The following is a 16,650-nucleotide window of genomic DNA, read 5'->3' on the forward strand; positions in this document are numbered from 1 at the left end:
GCGGCCCACGCGAGTCTCTCTTGGAGAGAATTCGCGACACGCCTCCCGGGAGCAGAGGCTCGAAGAGACGGCTCGGAGCCGGAGTGTCAGACACGCCTCCTCCCGGTGGCCACGCCCCCGCGCGTGGTTCCCTGGCGCGCCTCGCGGCTCCGCCCCACGGGTTTCCCCAGGCGCCGCCCCAGCGGGGAAAGGTATCTGGCTCGCAGTGCTGCCTGCTGGAGCCGGGCTGCTTTGCAGCCCTCGCAGGTCCCTGCGCTCCACCGGGAGACAGCGGGGGTTAACGAGGCTCTGTGTGCCTCCGTGCGCGCAGGGCACGCTGGCAAATTCTGCCTCTCAGCCCGGCAGGATGGATGAAAAGAGCTTTGGGGTCCAGCGGGTAGAGTCCTGGCTCTGCCATTTACTGAATGTGTGACGTGGCCTCTCTGAGCCTCACTTTCCTGATCTGTAAAATGGAGCTAATCATTTTTACCTCCTGCGGTTGTGAGAAGGCAATGGCATAATGCATACGTTGGCACAAAATAAGTGTGTTGGAGAGCACTTTTCTCCCTAGTTTCCCTTTTCCTATCGTCCTGACTTAACCCTCCTCTCTGCTGCCACTCAGGCGCAGGAGAGGCTGGAAGCCAGTATGGGGCAGAGAAAGATAGCTTCAAGGTGGACAGAGTCGATTTGCAAATCTCCAAAGGTGAGCTGGGGGGCTTTGAACTCCATCTTTTCCAAGACTTAACCAGTACAGCAGCAAGAAGGACCCAGGGGAGACCAGACGCCGGACTTTTTCAGCCCGGAAGCAGAAAATGACTGAGGCTTAGGGTGACTGCTTCCCAGAGAAAGCCAGTGCAGATGGAAAGATGGTCTCCGGAGAGGGCAAGCCAGTTGCATCCCCCAGCCCCTTCCTCCCAGAGCCCAAACCCAGTATCAGATTGCTTAAAAGCGCCACTTCTTTTTGTGTCTCTACTTCTGGGTGTTATATTAGTTCCCTAGGACTCCTGTCACAAAGTACCGCCAATGGGGTACTTAAACAACAGAAATTTATTTTCTCACAATTTTGGAGGCTAGAAGTCCAAGCTCAAGATGATGGCAGGATTGGTTCCTTTTGAAAGCTGTGAGCTTCTGAGAGGTTGCTGGCAATCGTTGGCTTGTAGATGCACCACCCACCTCTGCCTTCATGTTCACATGGGCTCTTTCTGTGTACATTTCTGTGTCCAACCCTCCCCCCTTTTAGAAGGACCCTAGTCATATTGGAGTGGAGACCCATTCCACTCCAACAGAACCTCACCTTAACTAATACAGTGGGGCCTTGACTTACGAGTTTAATTCGTTCCGAGACCGAGCACGTTAAGGAGCTTGTTAAGGAGCTCGTGAACTCAAATTACTCTATCAACTCAATGCAAAAAATCGGCGGAGAGACAGCTGGTATTTCAAAAAACTCGTTAGTCGGGACACTCGTAAGTCAAGGCCCCACTGTATCTGTAACGATCCTCCAAATAAGATCTCATTCTGAAGTGCTGAGGGTTATAACTTCAACATATGAATTTGGGGAGGGGGCACAATTCAATCTATGACAGGTGTGTTCCAATAAAGTGGCAGGAAAATCTTGCCTTCTCCCCCCGCCCCCCCCCCCCCCGCATCAGAACTCGCGACTCCCAGCTACCTACCCCCGCATCAGAACTCGCGACTCCCAGCTACCTACAGAATAAAGTGACTCGTGAGGGCTTCACAATCTGGGCTGCACGACCTAACCGCCTCCCCTCCAGTGCCTCCACTCTCCCCACACCCTCCACCCCGCGCTGCAGCTCCTGTGGATGATTTACGTGGAACCGCATGTTCCTTGCACCCTCCCCTCCAAGCACGCACATCTGCGATTCTTTCTGCACCCACGGCCTTGCACCGCGCCTTGTTCTGGGGAGCTCCCCACCCACAAGTGTTCAGGTCCAAGGACGCCCGCCCAAGCTGAGGTGTCCCGGAACCCGGGCTTCCAGGCCCTCGGGCTCTTTCCAGTTCGCAAGACTCTGACGCCCCCTGGAGGGCAGGACTCTACCACACAGGAACCGAGACCGGCCACGTTATCGGAGACGCCTCTTTATTGCACATTTTTCTGGGGGCTGATAGCGGGCGGGCAGAGGGGAGAGGGCAATGCCAAGACGTAGTCTGAGCACGGGCTCAGACCCCGGACCGTGCCCCGGGAGGGACAGAGGCGGCGGCCGCAGCGGGACAACGACGCCCCGCGCAAGGGCGTGGCGCTGGCTCTGCGCCTGCGCGGCGGCCCATGGTCAGGATGCCGGCCGCGTGGTTGCCGTTGGCCTGCAGGAGGCGCTGCAGTCGGCCCTGCAGGTCTGGGCCGGGCCGCCGCTTTCCCAGCGTGAGGATGCCGGCCGCGTGGTTGCCCGCGCCGTGCAGCAGCTCGTAGAGGCGGCAGGAGCACGTCTTCTGGCGGCAGCAGTCGGGCAGGGGCTGCGCGGCCGCGCCTGGCGACAGCAGCGCGGGCGGCAGCAGCAGCAGCAGCAGCAGCGTCACGGCGGTCCAGGGGACCTAGGGAGGAGGAGACCGGGCGCTGGGGGTCTGAACGCCGCGCCCGCCTCCAGCCCCTACCCCCAGGCCCTGTCCAGATGGCCGCGCGCCCCCTCCTGGCTGGCGCCCCTTCCTCGCTGCCCCTTCAGAAGGGGGTCATTGGAGACCCCCTGGGCAGAATGGATCCCTGTCTCCTCTTAATTCGTCCTTACCCCGTTAGAGTGCTTACCACTCCGCCTGAAAACAGGTGTGTGAGAGTCTGTCTGCACCAGAAGTTCCTGCACTCGAAAACAGGCCCTATTTAGCCCCACTCCCCCTACCCACAGCGGCAAACCCGTGCAAATCCAGGACTAGCAGGGTCCAAATCGTCTTGTTTGCCTGCTCTTTTGCAGGGGACACTGAACTGGGCTTCGCCCCGTTTCCTACCCTCTTAGGGGCCACAGCCTCCTCACCTGTGAACTGGGTATTAAATACTTCCCACCGGGCAGGGCTGCTGGGAGGAGGAAACGCGATGACAGGTACAAGCAGCACCTGATGAATAGTACGTGCGCAATACACGTGAGCTCTTAGGAGGAGAGCAGGGCGCTACCGAGCGTTAACCAAGGCAGGTCCTCAGCCAAGAGTCCACCCAGTGCCCTGCCTGCCTCAGAGCCCACACAGGAGAAGAACAAGAGGGGGGACCCTCAGCCTTTCTTCCAGCCCCGGAGCAAGCGCTCTCACTGCCCCTGGAATGTGCGTCCCCTCCATCCCTGGGTCTTTACCTTTGTAGAGGGAGGGCTCATGGTGTCCGGAGCTCAGAGTGGAGCAGCAGGGAAAGGCGCCGTCTCCAGGGGTCCAAACAGCTAGGCACTGGAAGGCCGCCGACTGTGACAGGCTAGCAGGGGCCTGGGGTTTATAATGCTCTGAGGTGGGGGGGCACTTGCGTCCACTCTGGGGCTAGACAAAGGCAAATCTAAGATTAGCCTCGGACAGGGGGGCCGTCTCCAGGCTGGGCCCAAGGAATGGCCGCCAGGACACTCAGAGGCAGGGGTTGGATCACTGCGCCCCTGGTTCCCCCCCTTCTCTGTCTGCCTGCTCCTTGGAGATGGGGCGGTCTCCGGGCACTAATGAGGCCACCTTGCACCCAGGAATCTGGGAGCACAAAAGAGGCCTTGGCTGGGCGCTGGTCTGTGACAATGTGGGGAGGGGCAGCTGCTAATTAGGACAGGAGAGGAGGCAGACAGGAAGCCCTTCTCCACGCGGGGGGTGGGGTGGGGGTGGGGGTGGGGGGGGTGGGGGGGTATGTGTGTGTGTGTGTGCTCCTCCCCTCTGCCCCTGGGGTCTGTCAGGCTCAGGGCCTCCTTCCTCCATGGAAAACCGGCTTATGATCGGGCTCTCCCTCCCTCCCCCAGGTCCGTTCCCTCTGCCCCTTCCACTACCCTCCAAGATGGAAAACCTTGAAAACCAAATGGGGGCAGTGGGGAAAAAGTGCCTGGTCTTACCCTTTGACCTCCCCAGCTTCCCTCCTGGAGGGGAGAGACGGGGCCCCATCCCGCCATCAGCAGTGAGTGAGCCCCCACGCCGGAGTCCCTCTTGTTCAGGGCCCTGCCTGTTGAGCAGCTGGTCTGTGTCAGGCCCTGCACGGGGCTCTGGAGTGACATATGCATAGGACATGCCCAGTTTCCAAGGCGCTCCGAAGTCCAGGTGGGAGTGTGACCCGGCATATAATGGTAGCTCAGTGGGAGGAAGGACTCTGAAAAGGCCTTTCGTGAAAAGGGGATTTCTACCAGGCAAGGTCAGGGGAGAAGGCATTCTGCTGTGAAGGGACGACTGAAGCAAAGACCTGGCGGTGACCGTGCCTGACTCATGTGGGATAGTGGGGTGTGGCTTTCCTCAGAGGGGAGAGGTGGCGGACAGGCGAGCAAGGCCGGGATGGGTCAAAGGGCCTTTGAGGCTAAGCTGATTAGTCTTGACCCTGGGGGCACGGGGAGCCATGGGGATTTTAGTGGGAAGGAGTCATGGGCTGATACAGGGACTGGGTGGGTGGGCAGAGGGGCCTGGAGGTAGGGCATGGGATTGAGAAGTCATTCGGGGACAGAAGCAGAGACTTACACACAGGTGCTGCGTTACTGAGGAGGAGCCGCTGGGCCCGGAGCAGGTCTCACAACCTCGGGAAGCCTCCGTGTCCCCCAGTAAGACGGGCAGTTAGCCCACATAATCTCTGCGGTTGCTTCCTGCTCTGATGATTTGCAGTAGAGCCACTGCCTATGGAAGTGATTTCTGGGTGTCGGGCCAGGAAAGGGACCCGTGCTGAGCCAGGGCCAGGGAAGTTGGGGAGTAGCCCCTTCACATTTAGGTTAAGCTTGGGAGGGGGAGAGGGAGGAGGAGGGGCTCTGAGTCTTCTGGGTTGACCTAGGCCATGGCAGGAGTCCCCGAGGACTCCTGCATGCACACACGTGGGGCCTCCCCCGTGGAGAGAGGGGGAAGCCCTGTGATCAGAGCTGAGGGGAGGGGACAGGCTGCGGCAGGATCAGAGCCAAAGGGACCACTACAGTTTCCCCAAACGTAGACCCTGAGCCAAGAATCTGGGTGCAAAAGGTTTATTTGGGAGGTGATCCTAGAAAATACATCAGGGAGTGGAGACGGGAGAGATGCCTTAAGAACCGTGTTAATGAGAGGGTTGCCACCGCGGGCAGCTGGTGCACACATACTTCAGAATAGTCCCTCTGAGGGATAATGAAGCTGAGGCTGGTATTCACAACTCCTGTTCCTTGCTGACTGAGGGTTGCTCCCGGGAACACCAACTCCCAACACTTGCAGCCTGCAGTGCACTGGGCTGGGAGACACTTGAGCACCAGCGTGTATGGGAACTCTCCAGCAGGGTCCTGCAGAGGGGGCCCACGGGGCTCGAGGCAGGGCCCTGCCCTGTGGGGTTTGCTACACCTCCGAGGTCACCTCTTCAGAGCTGGCTGACGAGGTTGGACCTCCCGAAGGCCCAGCAGCTCAGATGAGCAACTGAGAGGTGACACAGAGTCAAAGACCCTGGCCCAGGGCTCCCCATCCGGAGAGGCTCCAGAGGAAAGAGAGAGGCAGCTTGTGGGGCGGCGGGGCCAGCGGGCAGCCTCCGCTCAGGACACCACTCTCCTCTGCAGGAGCTGGGCCAGGTGCCTGTGCCTGAGGACCCGGGGCATGGCCGGAGGGAAGGGGGCGGAGGGGGAGGCAGCGAGGGCCTCCCGGAGTGCTCTGAAGGCCCCGGGCCCCACCAGGTGGACTCTGGCAGGGCCCACGCTGCCGCGGAAGCGCAGGGCCTTGTAGCAGGGAGAGGCTTCCTGGAGGCAGCGGTCCAGCTGAGGACAGAACGGCTGAGTGAGGCTGGTGCGTGGCCATGTGGTGTGTGGATGAGGTGTGCTTGCCTGTGCCTAGTGTGTGTGTGTGTGGGTAGGAGTTTCACGTGTACATGTGTATCTGGGACTCACCCCTTCCTTCTTAGAGCCTCGGGAAAGTTCTCCTCCCTGCCCCCACCTCCCCTTCACTGGGCTGTGCCCACGGCACCTGGGTGGGGGGCTGCAGAGTGAAGGGGACATGCAGTCAGACCCTGTCCCTGTCTCATTTACCTTGTCTCGATTTTCCTCCGACAGGTTCCTCAGCCCCCTCAGTGCCACAAACACCTCATAGTGGGGAGCAGAGCCCCCGGAAGAATCTGCAGGCAAAACCCACGCACACGCACTCCTGTGAATGGGCAGCCTCCAAAACCAATGCCCACTGCCCCACCTCGTTCTCCTCTGCTCCGAGGTTCGTGGGAAAACAGGGGTTTCTTGGTGTGGAGGGAGGGTAAAGGAAGAGGAACCCAGGGCCTAGTCCTAAATATGAAACAAGTCAGGAAAGTAACTAGGGAGAGACTGCAGCAGGAGGGATGGGAGTGAGACCTGGGGAAGGACTCTTATTAGGAGCCACAGAGGAGGCTGGGTCTGACCTCCTTCCTGGAGAGCTCTCAGCAGGAGAGGCATGGATTGTGGGGGAGTTAACCCAAAATGGGGGGCAGGAGCCAATGGAGAAGCTTACCCAGAATGCTGCTCTCTACACAGACATGGTCCAGCAGCTTGGCCCCTGGCCACTGCCCCACCGCCCGGCCCAGGACCTCAGAGAACATGTCCTCGCCAATGTCTTCTCCTCGAACACTCAGGGTCTGGCCCAGCCTGGGAAGGAAGGAGCGGGAGGCAGAGGAGCCCAGGGTTTAAGGACGACCCCTCAGCACCCCGGGACGTCACCCACCTGCAGATGAACCTGACGACTGGGCACTGATTATAGGCACCAACTACCCGAACCACGTCACCCAGGCGGCATCTGACAGGGTGGAATGAGGGGAGGTCAGGCCCAAGGACCCGTCAGCTCATGCCCCTGGTCCTCAACAGGTCCCAGAGGGCTTGAGGCACCAGGGGGTGGGCAGATGATCACCTGGTAAGGCTGGCCTGGTCAGTTAACACCAGCTCGTATTCCTGGCCCTCCTGGGCCTCGGCCAACAGGATAGTGGTGGCAGCCTCTTCCTGGCCTCCCTCCTGGACTGGGAGCAGCTCAATCAAGGGAGCACCAGGGGGGAGGAGGTAGAGCCCAGCGGGCTGCTCTGGACACAGGTTCAGGCCCACCACCCCTGCGGGAAGCAAGCAGCCTCTTCTGGTGGGGCCATTGCTTTCTGCTAGGCCCTCACCCCTGGGCCTCAACCCTCTGAGCATCTGATTCTCCTGCTGCCCTCCCACCCGCTCCTTTGTGGCTTCCCCAGGCTCAGCACCCTGCCTCTGGGGCCCTAATTGGGAAGAGGCAGTGGTTCTGGGTGTGGCAGGCCTGGGGGTAAATGCTGGGGCTGTGTGAATTTGTGCAACCTCTCTATGAGCCTCAGTTTCTCCATGTGTAAAATGGAGCTGCTGGTGTTGGGGGGAGTCACAGGGTGTTGGGAGGATTTCATGAGATGATGACATGAGATGAGTAGGGCTCACTATATGGCAGCCAGCAGTGTGCCCTCTGCCCCCTGACCCCAGCTCCCACCCTTGAGTCTTGCTGACCTCCAGAGGCGGCATAAGCAGGGGAGAAGAAGGCTAGCCCTTGGCACCACAAGGCCTCCAAGGCAGCCACAGCCTCGCCCTGGCCTCCTGCGTCCAGAGTCACCACCACCTGCAGCTTTGGCCAGAGCCGCAGGGCCAGTCCTCGGGGGCCCTGCTCGAGGGCTTCCCGCAGCTCAGCTGCCCGCGTGGGGAGAGGCGGTCCTGGGTTCCCAGCAGCTATTGCCTCAGCCAGCTCTTCGCCATCGGCCTCCAGGCCGGAGAAAACGTCCAGGAGTTCGACTGCCGTCCTGGCTTCCAGTGCCCGCAGCCCTGGGGACCTCAGTGCCTCCAGCAGCAGGGCCCTGGGGTCCTTGGCTCCAGGGGGGCTACCCTGGCTGAGGGCCTGCCAGGGCCAGGGCAGAGGGTGGGGCCAGGGGGATGCAGGGGTCACACAGGCTGTGCTCCCGGGGGCCAGCGCTGCTGGGTAGGCCTGGTTTAGGGCTGCCAGACCCAGCAAGGTGGCCTGGAGGGAAACAAGAGAGGATGTTGCCTGAGCCCGACACTGAGCCCCCAGTTTGGGGATTCTTTGCCCACCCTGGTGGGAGGGTGTGGCTGCAAGCTGGGGTCTACGGTGGGGCTGGGTTCTTCTGGGTTTACCTGCAGAGAGGCCTCCCCGTGCTGCTGTTTTGAGGTAGGGGGCAGGAGCTGCTCCCCACTTTCTTCTTCCGGGGCCTGGCTGGCCTTGGTCAAAGGGAGATGATTCCGGAAGGTGGTCATATCTGTAGCCCCAAAGACATCATAAACTCCTCTTGAAGCCACACAGTTTCCCAGGAGCTTCAGACAAGGCTGGTGAGACCCTTGAAGAAGGGACTTGGGCCAGGCCTGGATGGGGGCGGGGCTATCCGGGTCCAGGAGGGGAAAAGTCCTCTCGGACAATGCTGAGCCTGGGGAGGGTCTCTGGCTCAGCCTCTCTGTGTTGGGAGCGGGAGGGGGGCGGGAGGCCTTCAGGTTCTGGAATCTGACTGTCCTGTGGGGTTCCTTTCTCTTGGGGCCACCTCCCCAGACCCTGGAAAACACACCTGTGCTCCCCCGGAGAGGAGAGTGGGGACCCTGGGCTCCCTTCAGACACCACCTCAGGGCCTGCTGCTGGCGCTGGCCCGCGTGCAGGGTGCTCTGCTCCAGCCTCCACTGCTGCCAGGCGGCTGCCCAGCACAGGGCCCCGCACGCCACCCGGTGCTGCAGGCTGGCCAGCCAGGACGGCCCGGGACCCTGGGCCTGCTGCCGCCAGAGCACGGCCAGTGGCAGCAGCAGCAGCAGCGGGAACAGCAGCAGCAGGAGCAGCAGCATCTCCAGGCAGCTCCTGGAGGAGGAAGGGCCAGGAGTGCTGGTCCTGCAGCTGCAGGGGATCACCCGTTCCGTACCCCCGTTCTACCTCACGCAGGAGAACCCAGGACAGAGCAAGTGTAGGGAGAAGCCAGGACCCCCGTCGGGCAGTGAGGCGGAGAGCACCAGGCTTTAGTGTCGCACTGACCTGAGGTCGGATCCTGGCTCTGCCACTGGCTACCTGTGTGGCCCCAGGTAGTTCAGGTGGCTGCTCTGAGCTCCGTCCCCCTGTCTGTCAAATGGGAGCATAATCCCCGCCTCAGAAGGTGCAGAAAGGGCTTGGCACGGTGCCCGGTGCCCAGCGCCCAGCGGCTGCTTGACGAATGACAGGTCTTGCCGAGCGGCTCTGCTTCCTCCCAGGACCCACCCTGTCCCAGCTCCCTGTCCCTCCCAAGCCCTGGGCAGTGGTTCATGTCCCACATATACCTGTCACAGCCCACTTGTGCCTACTCCCAGCATCCAGGCCCCCCTCGGCACCCCCGGCTCAGCATACAGCTGAGTAAGAAGGGGTCCTGGCTTTAAAGCTTTAAAGCGCTGGGCCTCACAAACAGGGAAATCCGGTTACTGGGCCTGAGGGAGGAGCTGGGATGGGGGTGGGGGGTGCTCTTAAAGGAGCAGGTTGCCTAAGGGGGGCATGCTGGGTGCTGGCCCAGGCTGGCAGACATGGGAAGCGAGGGCTAGAACAGGATGGTCCTCCAATTTGTGCAGGTGAAGGAAGAGAAGGTTGACTGTGTGGGAAAGAGCGCCAGGAAGCAGCGTCGGCTGGGGGTGGGGCAGATTCAAGCTTGACAACTGGTAAAAACCAACGTTTTCTCCCAACCCAGAAAGCCTCCCCACCAAGACAGTAGAGAAAGACAGACACTTTTGTTATTGGAGAAACATTTAGTTAGAAGGTGATGCACATCCCAGGCCACCCGCTAAGAGATTGCAAAGACAGAAAAGCATCGCACCCCCGTTTACAGCCAAGCAGAGAGAGCCCATCACACGGTGTTCTCAAGGTAAGTGGTGACTAGTCCTCAAGCCAGAGAAGCTGACGGCGCCACTTGTCACACGCACTTCATCCGATTTGGGGTCATGACCTGTGTTAGCTTACTGGCTTTATCCCGAGGAAACACAAACTTCCATATGACACAAGGTAGTTTTGCAACTTGGAGCAAGGCACCCAGCGACCTCAGGCTCGGACTCTCCTGCTGTGGAGGTTGGAAGTTGTGTGGGGCTCTTCTGCGGCCCGCGGTCCATCCCTCTCTCCCTCCGCCTGCGCTCTGGACCCACGCTCTTAGACACGAACACCCCTCCCTCGGCCCCTCGCCTGGCTCTATGTCTCGCAGCATCTCTTCCTGCGTTTCACAGCTGAGCTCCTTTGCACAGGTCTGCTCTCAGTCAGTCTACCCCACCCCAAACCCCTGCCCGCTTTCACTCCTTTATTTCTTGCTGAGATATTGTGCTTGCTTTTTAAGACACAACCGCGTTATTATATATAATTCACACAAATCACCCATTTAACGTGTACAAGTCAATGGTTTTTTAGTATATTCACATATACGTGACACCAATAGTCAATTTTATACTATTTTCGTAACCTCAAGAGTAACCCTGTACCCTTTAGCTATACCCCTCAATCCCTTCCCAGCTTCCTCCCCCACAGCCCTAAGCAAACACAAACCTACTTTCTGTATAGATTCGCCTATTCTGGACATTTCACATAAATGGAATCAACACATGGTCTTTTGCATCTGGCTTCCTTCACTTAGCATAATGTTTACAAGGTTCTTCTCTGGGTTACTGTGCACCACTAGTTCTTTTCATTGCCAACCTATTCCATTGGAGGTACCACCCCCAAATGTGCTGCGTAAACACCATCACATCGGTTACCCAATCATCAATTGATAGACATTTGGTTCATTTCTGCTCTTTGACTATTATGGAGAATGAACATTTATATACATATTTTTCTGTGGACATGTAATTTTCCTTGTGTCAGGAATTGCTGGGTTGTATAGTAACTGTTTTTTACCTGTTTAAGGAATGGCTCAACTGGCTTCCAAAGTGCCTGCATCCGTTTACATCCCCACCAGCAGTACGTGAGTTTTCCGATTTCTCTACATCTTTGCTAATTTATTACCTGGCCTTTTGATCTAGCCATTCTAGTGGGATATGGAGTGACTTGAGTCTATTTTAATTTTCCTGATGACTAATGATGTTGAGCATAGTGGCCATGTGTATATCTTCTTTGCAGAAATGTCTTTTATTTTCTCCTGCGGGTTGTCTTTTTATTTTCTTGATAGTGTCCTTTGTGTTGGAAAATTTCCTGGGGTGTACCGCTACTGACTTCCCAAGGAGGACAGGGCTGAGACCGAAAGGAGAGGATGACAAAGAACGAAACACGGAGTTTATTAAGAGAACTTACACACAGCAACTGTCTCAGGCAGCATCCGGATGATGGATCTCCACCCCACAGAAGGGATGAGAGCTTGAAACACAGCCTTCGGGAACACTGGTGGCTTGTAGCCAAGTGGCACCTGTTTTGTTAAGAGCTGAATATCCCAAAGCACTAAATGATGACAGGGGCCTCCTTCTCTGTGCAAGAACAGTCCTTTCAGGGGACACAGGTGTAAGTGTCAAAACATCATGTGAGCAGGGAGGTAAGAAATACCCCCATCTGCGCTGGCCAGTTTGGCTCCGTGGATAGAGCATCAGCCTGCAGACCGAAGGGTCCCAGGTTCAATTCTGGTCAAGGGCAGGTACCTCTGTTGCAGGCTTCTCCCCAGCCCAGGGCCCTGGTCAGAGTGCGTGCAGGTGGCAACTAGTCGATGTGTTTCTCTCACATCAGTGTTTCTCTCTGTCTTTCCCTCTCTCTTCTACTCTTGCTAAAATCAATGGAAAAATACCCTCGGGTGAGGATTAAAGAAAAAAAATGAAATAAAAATAAATGCCCCATCCGCCATCAAACCCGGTGACCGCTCTCGGAGGAGCCAACTCCCCAACAGTATTCCTTTCAGAGCCACACCGATGATCGCCAACGTTCCCCTTCCTGACCCCACCCCCCGCCATCTGATTGGAAAAATAAAACAGGACTCAATATTGCCCCTTCAGAGGAAGGCTTTATTGTAACATAAAATACATCATTTTGTGATTGGCCCAAGTAGAATTGTACACAATACTTTTTTTTTGCTGGCTAATGCTATTCGGCCTCAACACTAAAATATGTATCTGAAAGAAGTTCACAAAGTTTTAAAAAGAAAAGTTATAAAAAGTATACTTCCACTTTAAGTTATATTCACTTTGTCTCCCCGCCACCCCCACAAAGCCCTGCACGCCGCACACGTGGAGCTGGGACACTGATGACTCGGTGTGAGCCTGGGAGCGAGCGAGAGGCTGCGGTCCAGGCTTCCGCGGCCTCCTCCGGTTTGCAGGAACTGGGAGAAGAGAGAAAGTACAGTGCAGATAGCGAGCACACCTTTCAGTCGAAAATCTCCCCCATTGACAGGCACAGTTCTCAGGAAAACTGAGGACAGCTCAGCGGCTGTACAAGCACGGGAAAGAGCCCCACACTCGGTGCCCGTCCCCTCAGCCCTACTGCCAGCTGTGAGGCGAGAGCTAGACCTCAGCATGCCCCAGCGCTGGGCCCACTTCCCAGTGGGTCCATACCGCCCCCCCCAACCCCCCCTCCCCCGCCCTCGTCCCCCCGCTGGGACAATGAGGGCGTCACTCTTGAGGCAGGTGTTGGTGAAGCCGGAGTGACAGGCAGGTGAGGGCTCTTCGAGACCGGGTCAGGCTTCCCTACACCTTTCCCCAACACTCCCATCCTCACAGGGGGAATTTTAATTGAATCCTGAGGGGTACGCAGGGGCTTAGCAGCATCCTACATCAACGCTGGTATCCATGGAGGGGTCGGCCTGCGCCTCAGAGGCAGAGAGAGTCTACTGCCTGGCATAGAAAAATAAATCAGTGTATGAAACCAAGCCAGCGCAAACAGCAGCTTTGAAAAAGTCGTTTTCCAATAAATAATTTACTACAGAGAAATATGTTCCTTTAACATCAAAACACTGATAAGTTCAGAAGTTAGTTTTTGTAAAAAAAATATGTTTATTTACTCACACATATAAAAATACGGTTTTTAGGGCCATTATTTCTTGGGCCTAGTCATATCCTTTCGGAGAGGGGGCCGGGGGCGACCTTATAGGCCTAACCTGAAAACTATACCTGCTCCCCTCTCTTCCCACCTGCCTGCCACAGCCCATTCCTTCCTTCTGGCGTGGAGCCACGGAAGAAACCACGGAGGGAATTATGCTTGAGGCTTTTTGTTTCTGCAGCTTACCAAACTTCCCGCAAACCTGCTGACTGCACTTCCCCAAACCCCCAATGCCTGACACCCAGCACCCTGCACCAGGTGGGCAACAACACCTGCTGGACATGCTGGCCCCGGGTTCGGACCGCACTCCTGCCACCCGCTCCCCGAGACATCGCGCACGATCAGTGAAGGGAAATGAGGTGACCTGGGTAGGAATGGCGCAGGACCTGACACAGGAAGAGAGAACTTCGCTGTCAGATGAGGGTGGGGAGGGGAAAACAAGAAGTCCCAAGTTAGAAGCAAAAACACCGTCCGTCCGACATTTGCGAAGAGCTGGCAGCGGTCGGCCTCCCAGCGTGGAGGAAGGACGGGCAGATGGGACGGCAGCTTCCCTGGGCGATGAGGCGACGTTCTCGGCGCCTGCGGGTCAGGGCTGGGCATTCCACTCTGGCCGTGACACAAAGGACACAAACACTGTAAGCTTCGGTGGCGTGACCCTCTCTTCTGACTTCTAGTTCATCTGCACGTGTGTGCACACAGAGGGACTGAGTGACAGGAGGAGAGAGGGACACAGCCAGGGAGGGCAGGAGGGACGGAGAAAACATGAAGACGGGTTACGTGTTATTTATAAAAGCCACGACCCATCCGAAGACCCCTGGCTCCCCTTGCCCCCACAATCCTCCTAAGTTGCCCCTTTCCCCATCCCTACCCGGGAAAATGGGGTGGGGGGCGGGGGGGAGGACTGGCAGTCTTTGTCAGGAGGCGGTTTCCACATTGCAGAAGAAAAGCAGAGACAATCATGGTTATAGCACAATTGCCTGGCAAACACAGTGACAAAGACTCACCAGAGAGGAGCTGCTTTCTCCTCCCTGGGTCCTTCTCTTACTTGAACAGCCACACGTCAAAGTCCAGCCACCCTCAAGACACACGGCCATGTGCCAGGGCTCGTGGAGCCAACTGCCTTTGTGCACAAGGTTCAAACCACCATGGCCTCTGTCTGGACAGCAAGGGGGAGGAACACCACACGGACAAACTCACACTCACACTCACACACTCACACACACACACGCTCCCTGCACTGGGGTCACCATGCACAGAAACACTAAAATCACAACTAGCATTAACACTTCACATTATGAGTATTGTTTCCAAAGAGAAGCGATTCATGGAATTAAAACATCCACAAGAGGAACTCCTCTCGCGAGGACCAAGAAGCTGACGGCGGCGATGGAGGTCACGACTGCGCATGAGGGATCCACTGAGTGTCCATAGGTCGGCCCAAGAGTTCCTCCACGCGGCGCGCCACGTCCATCGTGTCGTCCAGATCGAAGTCCCCGTCGGGGTCAAGGGCGGGGTCAGGGCTTGGGAGGGAAAGAGAAGAGATGAAGGGGGAGGGAGCGCTTGTCAGAGATCAATGACGAGGAGCAGAGACCGTCCCAGGCCCTGCACCCCACCCGGTCAGCAGCCCAAGGCCAAGTGCCCAGGCCCAGGCCCAGCCCCCCGTGAAGCCCTGTAAGAACACAACCTACTTCTGTGGGTACATGTTGTAATGAGCCTGGGGACACACAGCCGGGGAGGGGGCCTGGTCCATGTAGGTGGCACTGCCCCCAGCAGAGTCTGCAGACGTCACAAACCTGGAGGAGGAAGCAGAGCAGAGCCTCAGCGGCCTCAGGGCAGCGCTGACAGGGGACGGGCTCAGGGGCAGAAGGACAAAGTGCAGGAGGGGGCCCTGGGCACTGGCCCATGGTGACCAAGCCCGTTCCCTCCCAGGGCTGAGCCAGGTTTTAGGGAGAATGGAATGCTGGGCCCTTGGACGGGAGGGGGTGGTGGTGAGGGGTGAGAACAGCGGGGGTGGGGGGCAGGGGCGGGGGAACAGAGGCAGCAGGAGACCAGAGCTGGACCCCAGACACTTACTCAGGGACCACTTGCTTGATCTGTGGCTTCACGTATCCGTCCACGGCTTTAGCTGCCGAGGGGGGAACGGTGATGAGAACCAAAGTTCTCCAACGAAATAAAAGTGAAATCTCCCCCTATGAATCACATCTTTTCTTAGGATAGGACACAACCACCTGATTTTATCTTAGGATCTGACACCAGCACCTAACACTTCAACCTGGTGGGACGGCCTGGCAGAGGGAAGCCTCCATCCTAACACTGCCAGTGAAGAGATATTCCAAGTTGGCTTCATTGCTTATCCATTCTTCAGACACAGAAAGCATGTACTTCAATACAAATGGAAACCCAGCATTAACTGCATACTAACTGTGAAAGGAAAAAATATCTTTACCGAGTTTATAGTCGCAGACGCGGCGGAGGGACAGGCCTTGCTCTGTGTCCCCGGGGACAACATTAGGACCAACGGGAGGAGGTCAGATGTGGAAGAATGTTGTCACACACAGAACTGCCCCCGAAAGGAATGGGAATGTCGCGGGAAGAACTGGCTTCCTTATCACTGGAGGTTCTCGCCAGGGAGGCATGCAATCGGCAGGGATCCCACAGAACACTCTACGCCTTAGAGAGGAGCTGGTTTGACCTGAGGATCTCAGAACTTACTCTGAGTATCTACTCTGTGGGAAAGGGAGCGTCACTCAGGTATCTGCCAGCTCCTCCATGCCCCGGGGGACAGCCTGACGGCCACTCATTCTGGTGAGTGTAGTTTATGCCTGTTGGCTGCTGAAAAGGATGCTGGTGTGTGTCTCTCTTCCACCCACCACAGAATCCCACTGGGATGTGGCCGGCTAGGGGAGAAACCTGAAAGCGACCTGGCCAGCCATCATTATGACTTTTTAAAAGGCTGATTATGGAAACCCAGTGAAGTAGGAGCGTGAGAGTCTGGAGTCGGCGAATGAAGTCCCGTTTCCTGGGAATGTAAGTGTGGGAATAAGCGTAATCCTGACTGTATTAGACAATGAAGGCAACACTCGGTGAAATGCTACATGGTTCACAAACTGCCTGGTACCCGAACTTGCTTCTTCTAGGCTTCCAATGTCAGGGGGGCTGCCTTGTCATAACATCTCATGCTTTTTGTGCTTTACAGTCTACGGAGAGTTTTATAGATCGGCAGGAAAGATTTAAAAAAAGAACACACCAAGAAATGCTGTAAAAAATAGAATGTAATGATCTAGGTTGGCTGTGCTAACAAAAAGAAGCAGTGAGATAGATTTCAGTTCAAAATATCATATAAACCTAAAATGTCCTGGTTTTTAAAAATACAGACATCCCATTAGGGTGGGAAGGCATGGCATGGAGGGAAAAAGCCGGCTGGTTGGGCTCCGTAGCCCAAGTACCAATCTTTGTAAAATAAAACTTCAGCAAAATAAAACTTAAATGTTAAAAGAACAATGGCACACTGAGGAAAACAACTGCGATGTATAACCAAGGGTTTATTTACTACAGAAAACCATTCACACATTATTAAGAAAAACAGGGACTCCAAAAGAAAGATAAGCAAGGAAC

The 16,650-nt window shown here is 56.7% G+C and overlaps 3 protein-coding genes across 6 annotated transcripts in view; all 3 read right to left on the reverse strand.

Moving 5' to 3' along the window:
* Positions 1–2,098: 2,098 nt before the first annotated feature.
* Positions 2,099–3,348, reverse strand: HCRT (hypocretin neuropeptide precursor). The gene is made up of 2 exons (XM_070394248.1): positions 3,267–3,348; positions 2,099–2,526 (listed from the first exon to the last, which is right to left on the reverse strand). The coding sequence occupies exons 1-2, from the start codon at positions 3,285–3,287 to the stop codon at positions 2,158–2,160; spliced, it is 390 nt and encodes a 129-aa protein (XP_070250349.1). The 5' UTR covers positions 3,288–3,348; the 3' UTR covers positions 2,099–2,157.
* Positions 2,958–9,453, reverse strand: GHDC (GH3 domain containing). 2 transcript variants are annotated; one of them, XM_070395497.1, is made up of 11 exons: positions 9,330–9,453; positions 9,052–9,135; positions 8,600–8,880; positions 8,178–8,299; positions 7,542–8,043; positions 6,940–7,132; positions 6,757–6,828; positions 6,547–6,680; positions 6,099–6,184; positions 3,267–3,441; positions 2,958–3,036 (listed from the first exon to the last, which is right to left on the reverse strand). In XM_070395497.1, exons 3-11 carry the CDS (start codon positions 8,865–8,867, stop codon positions 2,972–2,974), a joined length of 1,617 nt encoding a protein of 538 aa, XP_070251598.1. In that variant the 5' UTR covers positions 8,868–8,880; positions 9,052–9,135; positions 9,330–9,453; the 3' UTR covers positions 2,958–2,971. The 2 variants fall into 2 exon arrangements, with proteins under 2 accessions (XP_070251598.1, XP_070251599.1); XM_070395498.1 differs by lacking the exons at positions 2,958–3,036; positions 3,267–3,441 and adding an exon at positions 5,069–5,831.
* A 3,139-nt stretch (positions 9,454–12,592) lies between these two features.
* STAT5B (signal transducer and activator of transcription 5B) overlaps positions 12,593–16,650 on the reverse strand; it is a 58,697-nt gene continuing 54,639 nt past the window's right edge. For 2 of the 3 annotated variants that reach the window (XM_070394438.1, XM_070394439.1), the window contains exons 17-19: positions 15,109–15,160; positions 14,724–14,828; positions 12,593–14,555 (exon numbers count right to left, since the gene is read on the reverse strand). In XM_070394438.1, the coding sequence (XP_070250539.1) occupies positions 14,429–14,555; positions 14,724–14,828; positions 15,109–15,160 (284 nt within the window). In that variant the 3' untranslated portion in view covers positions 12,593–14,428. Of the gene's footprint in view, positions 14,556–14,723; positions 14,829–15,108; positions 15,161–16,650 lie in introns of those variants that run through there. The other variant, XM_070394440.1, reaches the window with a different exon arrangement.

The sequence above is a fragment of the Myotis yumanensis genome, unplaced genomic scaffold, assembly GCF_028538775.1.
Source record: "Myotis yumanensis isolate MYYU_CA2020_CCGP unplaced genomic scaffold, mMyoYum1.0.hap1 SCAF_16, whole genome shotgun sequence".
NCBI lineage: Eukaryota > Metazoa > Chordata > Mammalia > Chiroptera > Vespertilionidae > Myotis > Myotis yumanensis.

Coding starts and splice junctions, on each gene's coding strand:
- GHDC (XM_070395497.1), bottom strand. CDS start 8,867: ATGCTGCTGCTCCTGCTGCTGCTGTTCCCGCTGCTGCTGCTGCTGCCA. Junction 8,300..8,599: donor TCCTCTCCGGGGGAGCACAG/GTGTGTTTTCCA, acceptor TTGGGGCTACAG/ATATGACCACCTTCCGGAAT. Junction 8,044..8,177: donor ACGGGGAGGCCTCTCTGCAG/GTAAACCCAGAA, acceptor GTTTCCCTCCAG/GCCACCTTGCTGGGTCTGGC.
- HCRT (XM_070394248.1), bottom strand. CDS start 3,287: ATGAGCCCTCCCTCTACAAAG. Junction 2,527..3,266: donor TGAGCCCTCCCTCTACAAAG/GTAAAGACCCAG, acceptor CCTCCTCCCTAG/GTCCCCTGGACCGCCGTGAC.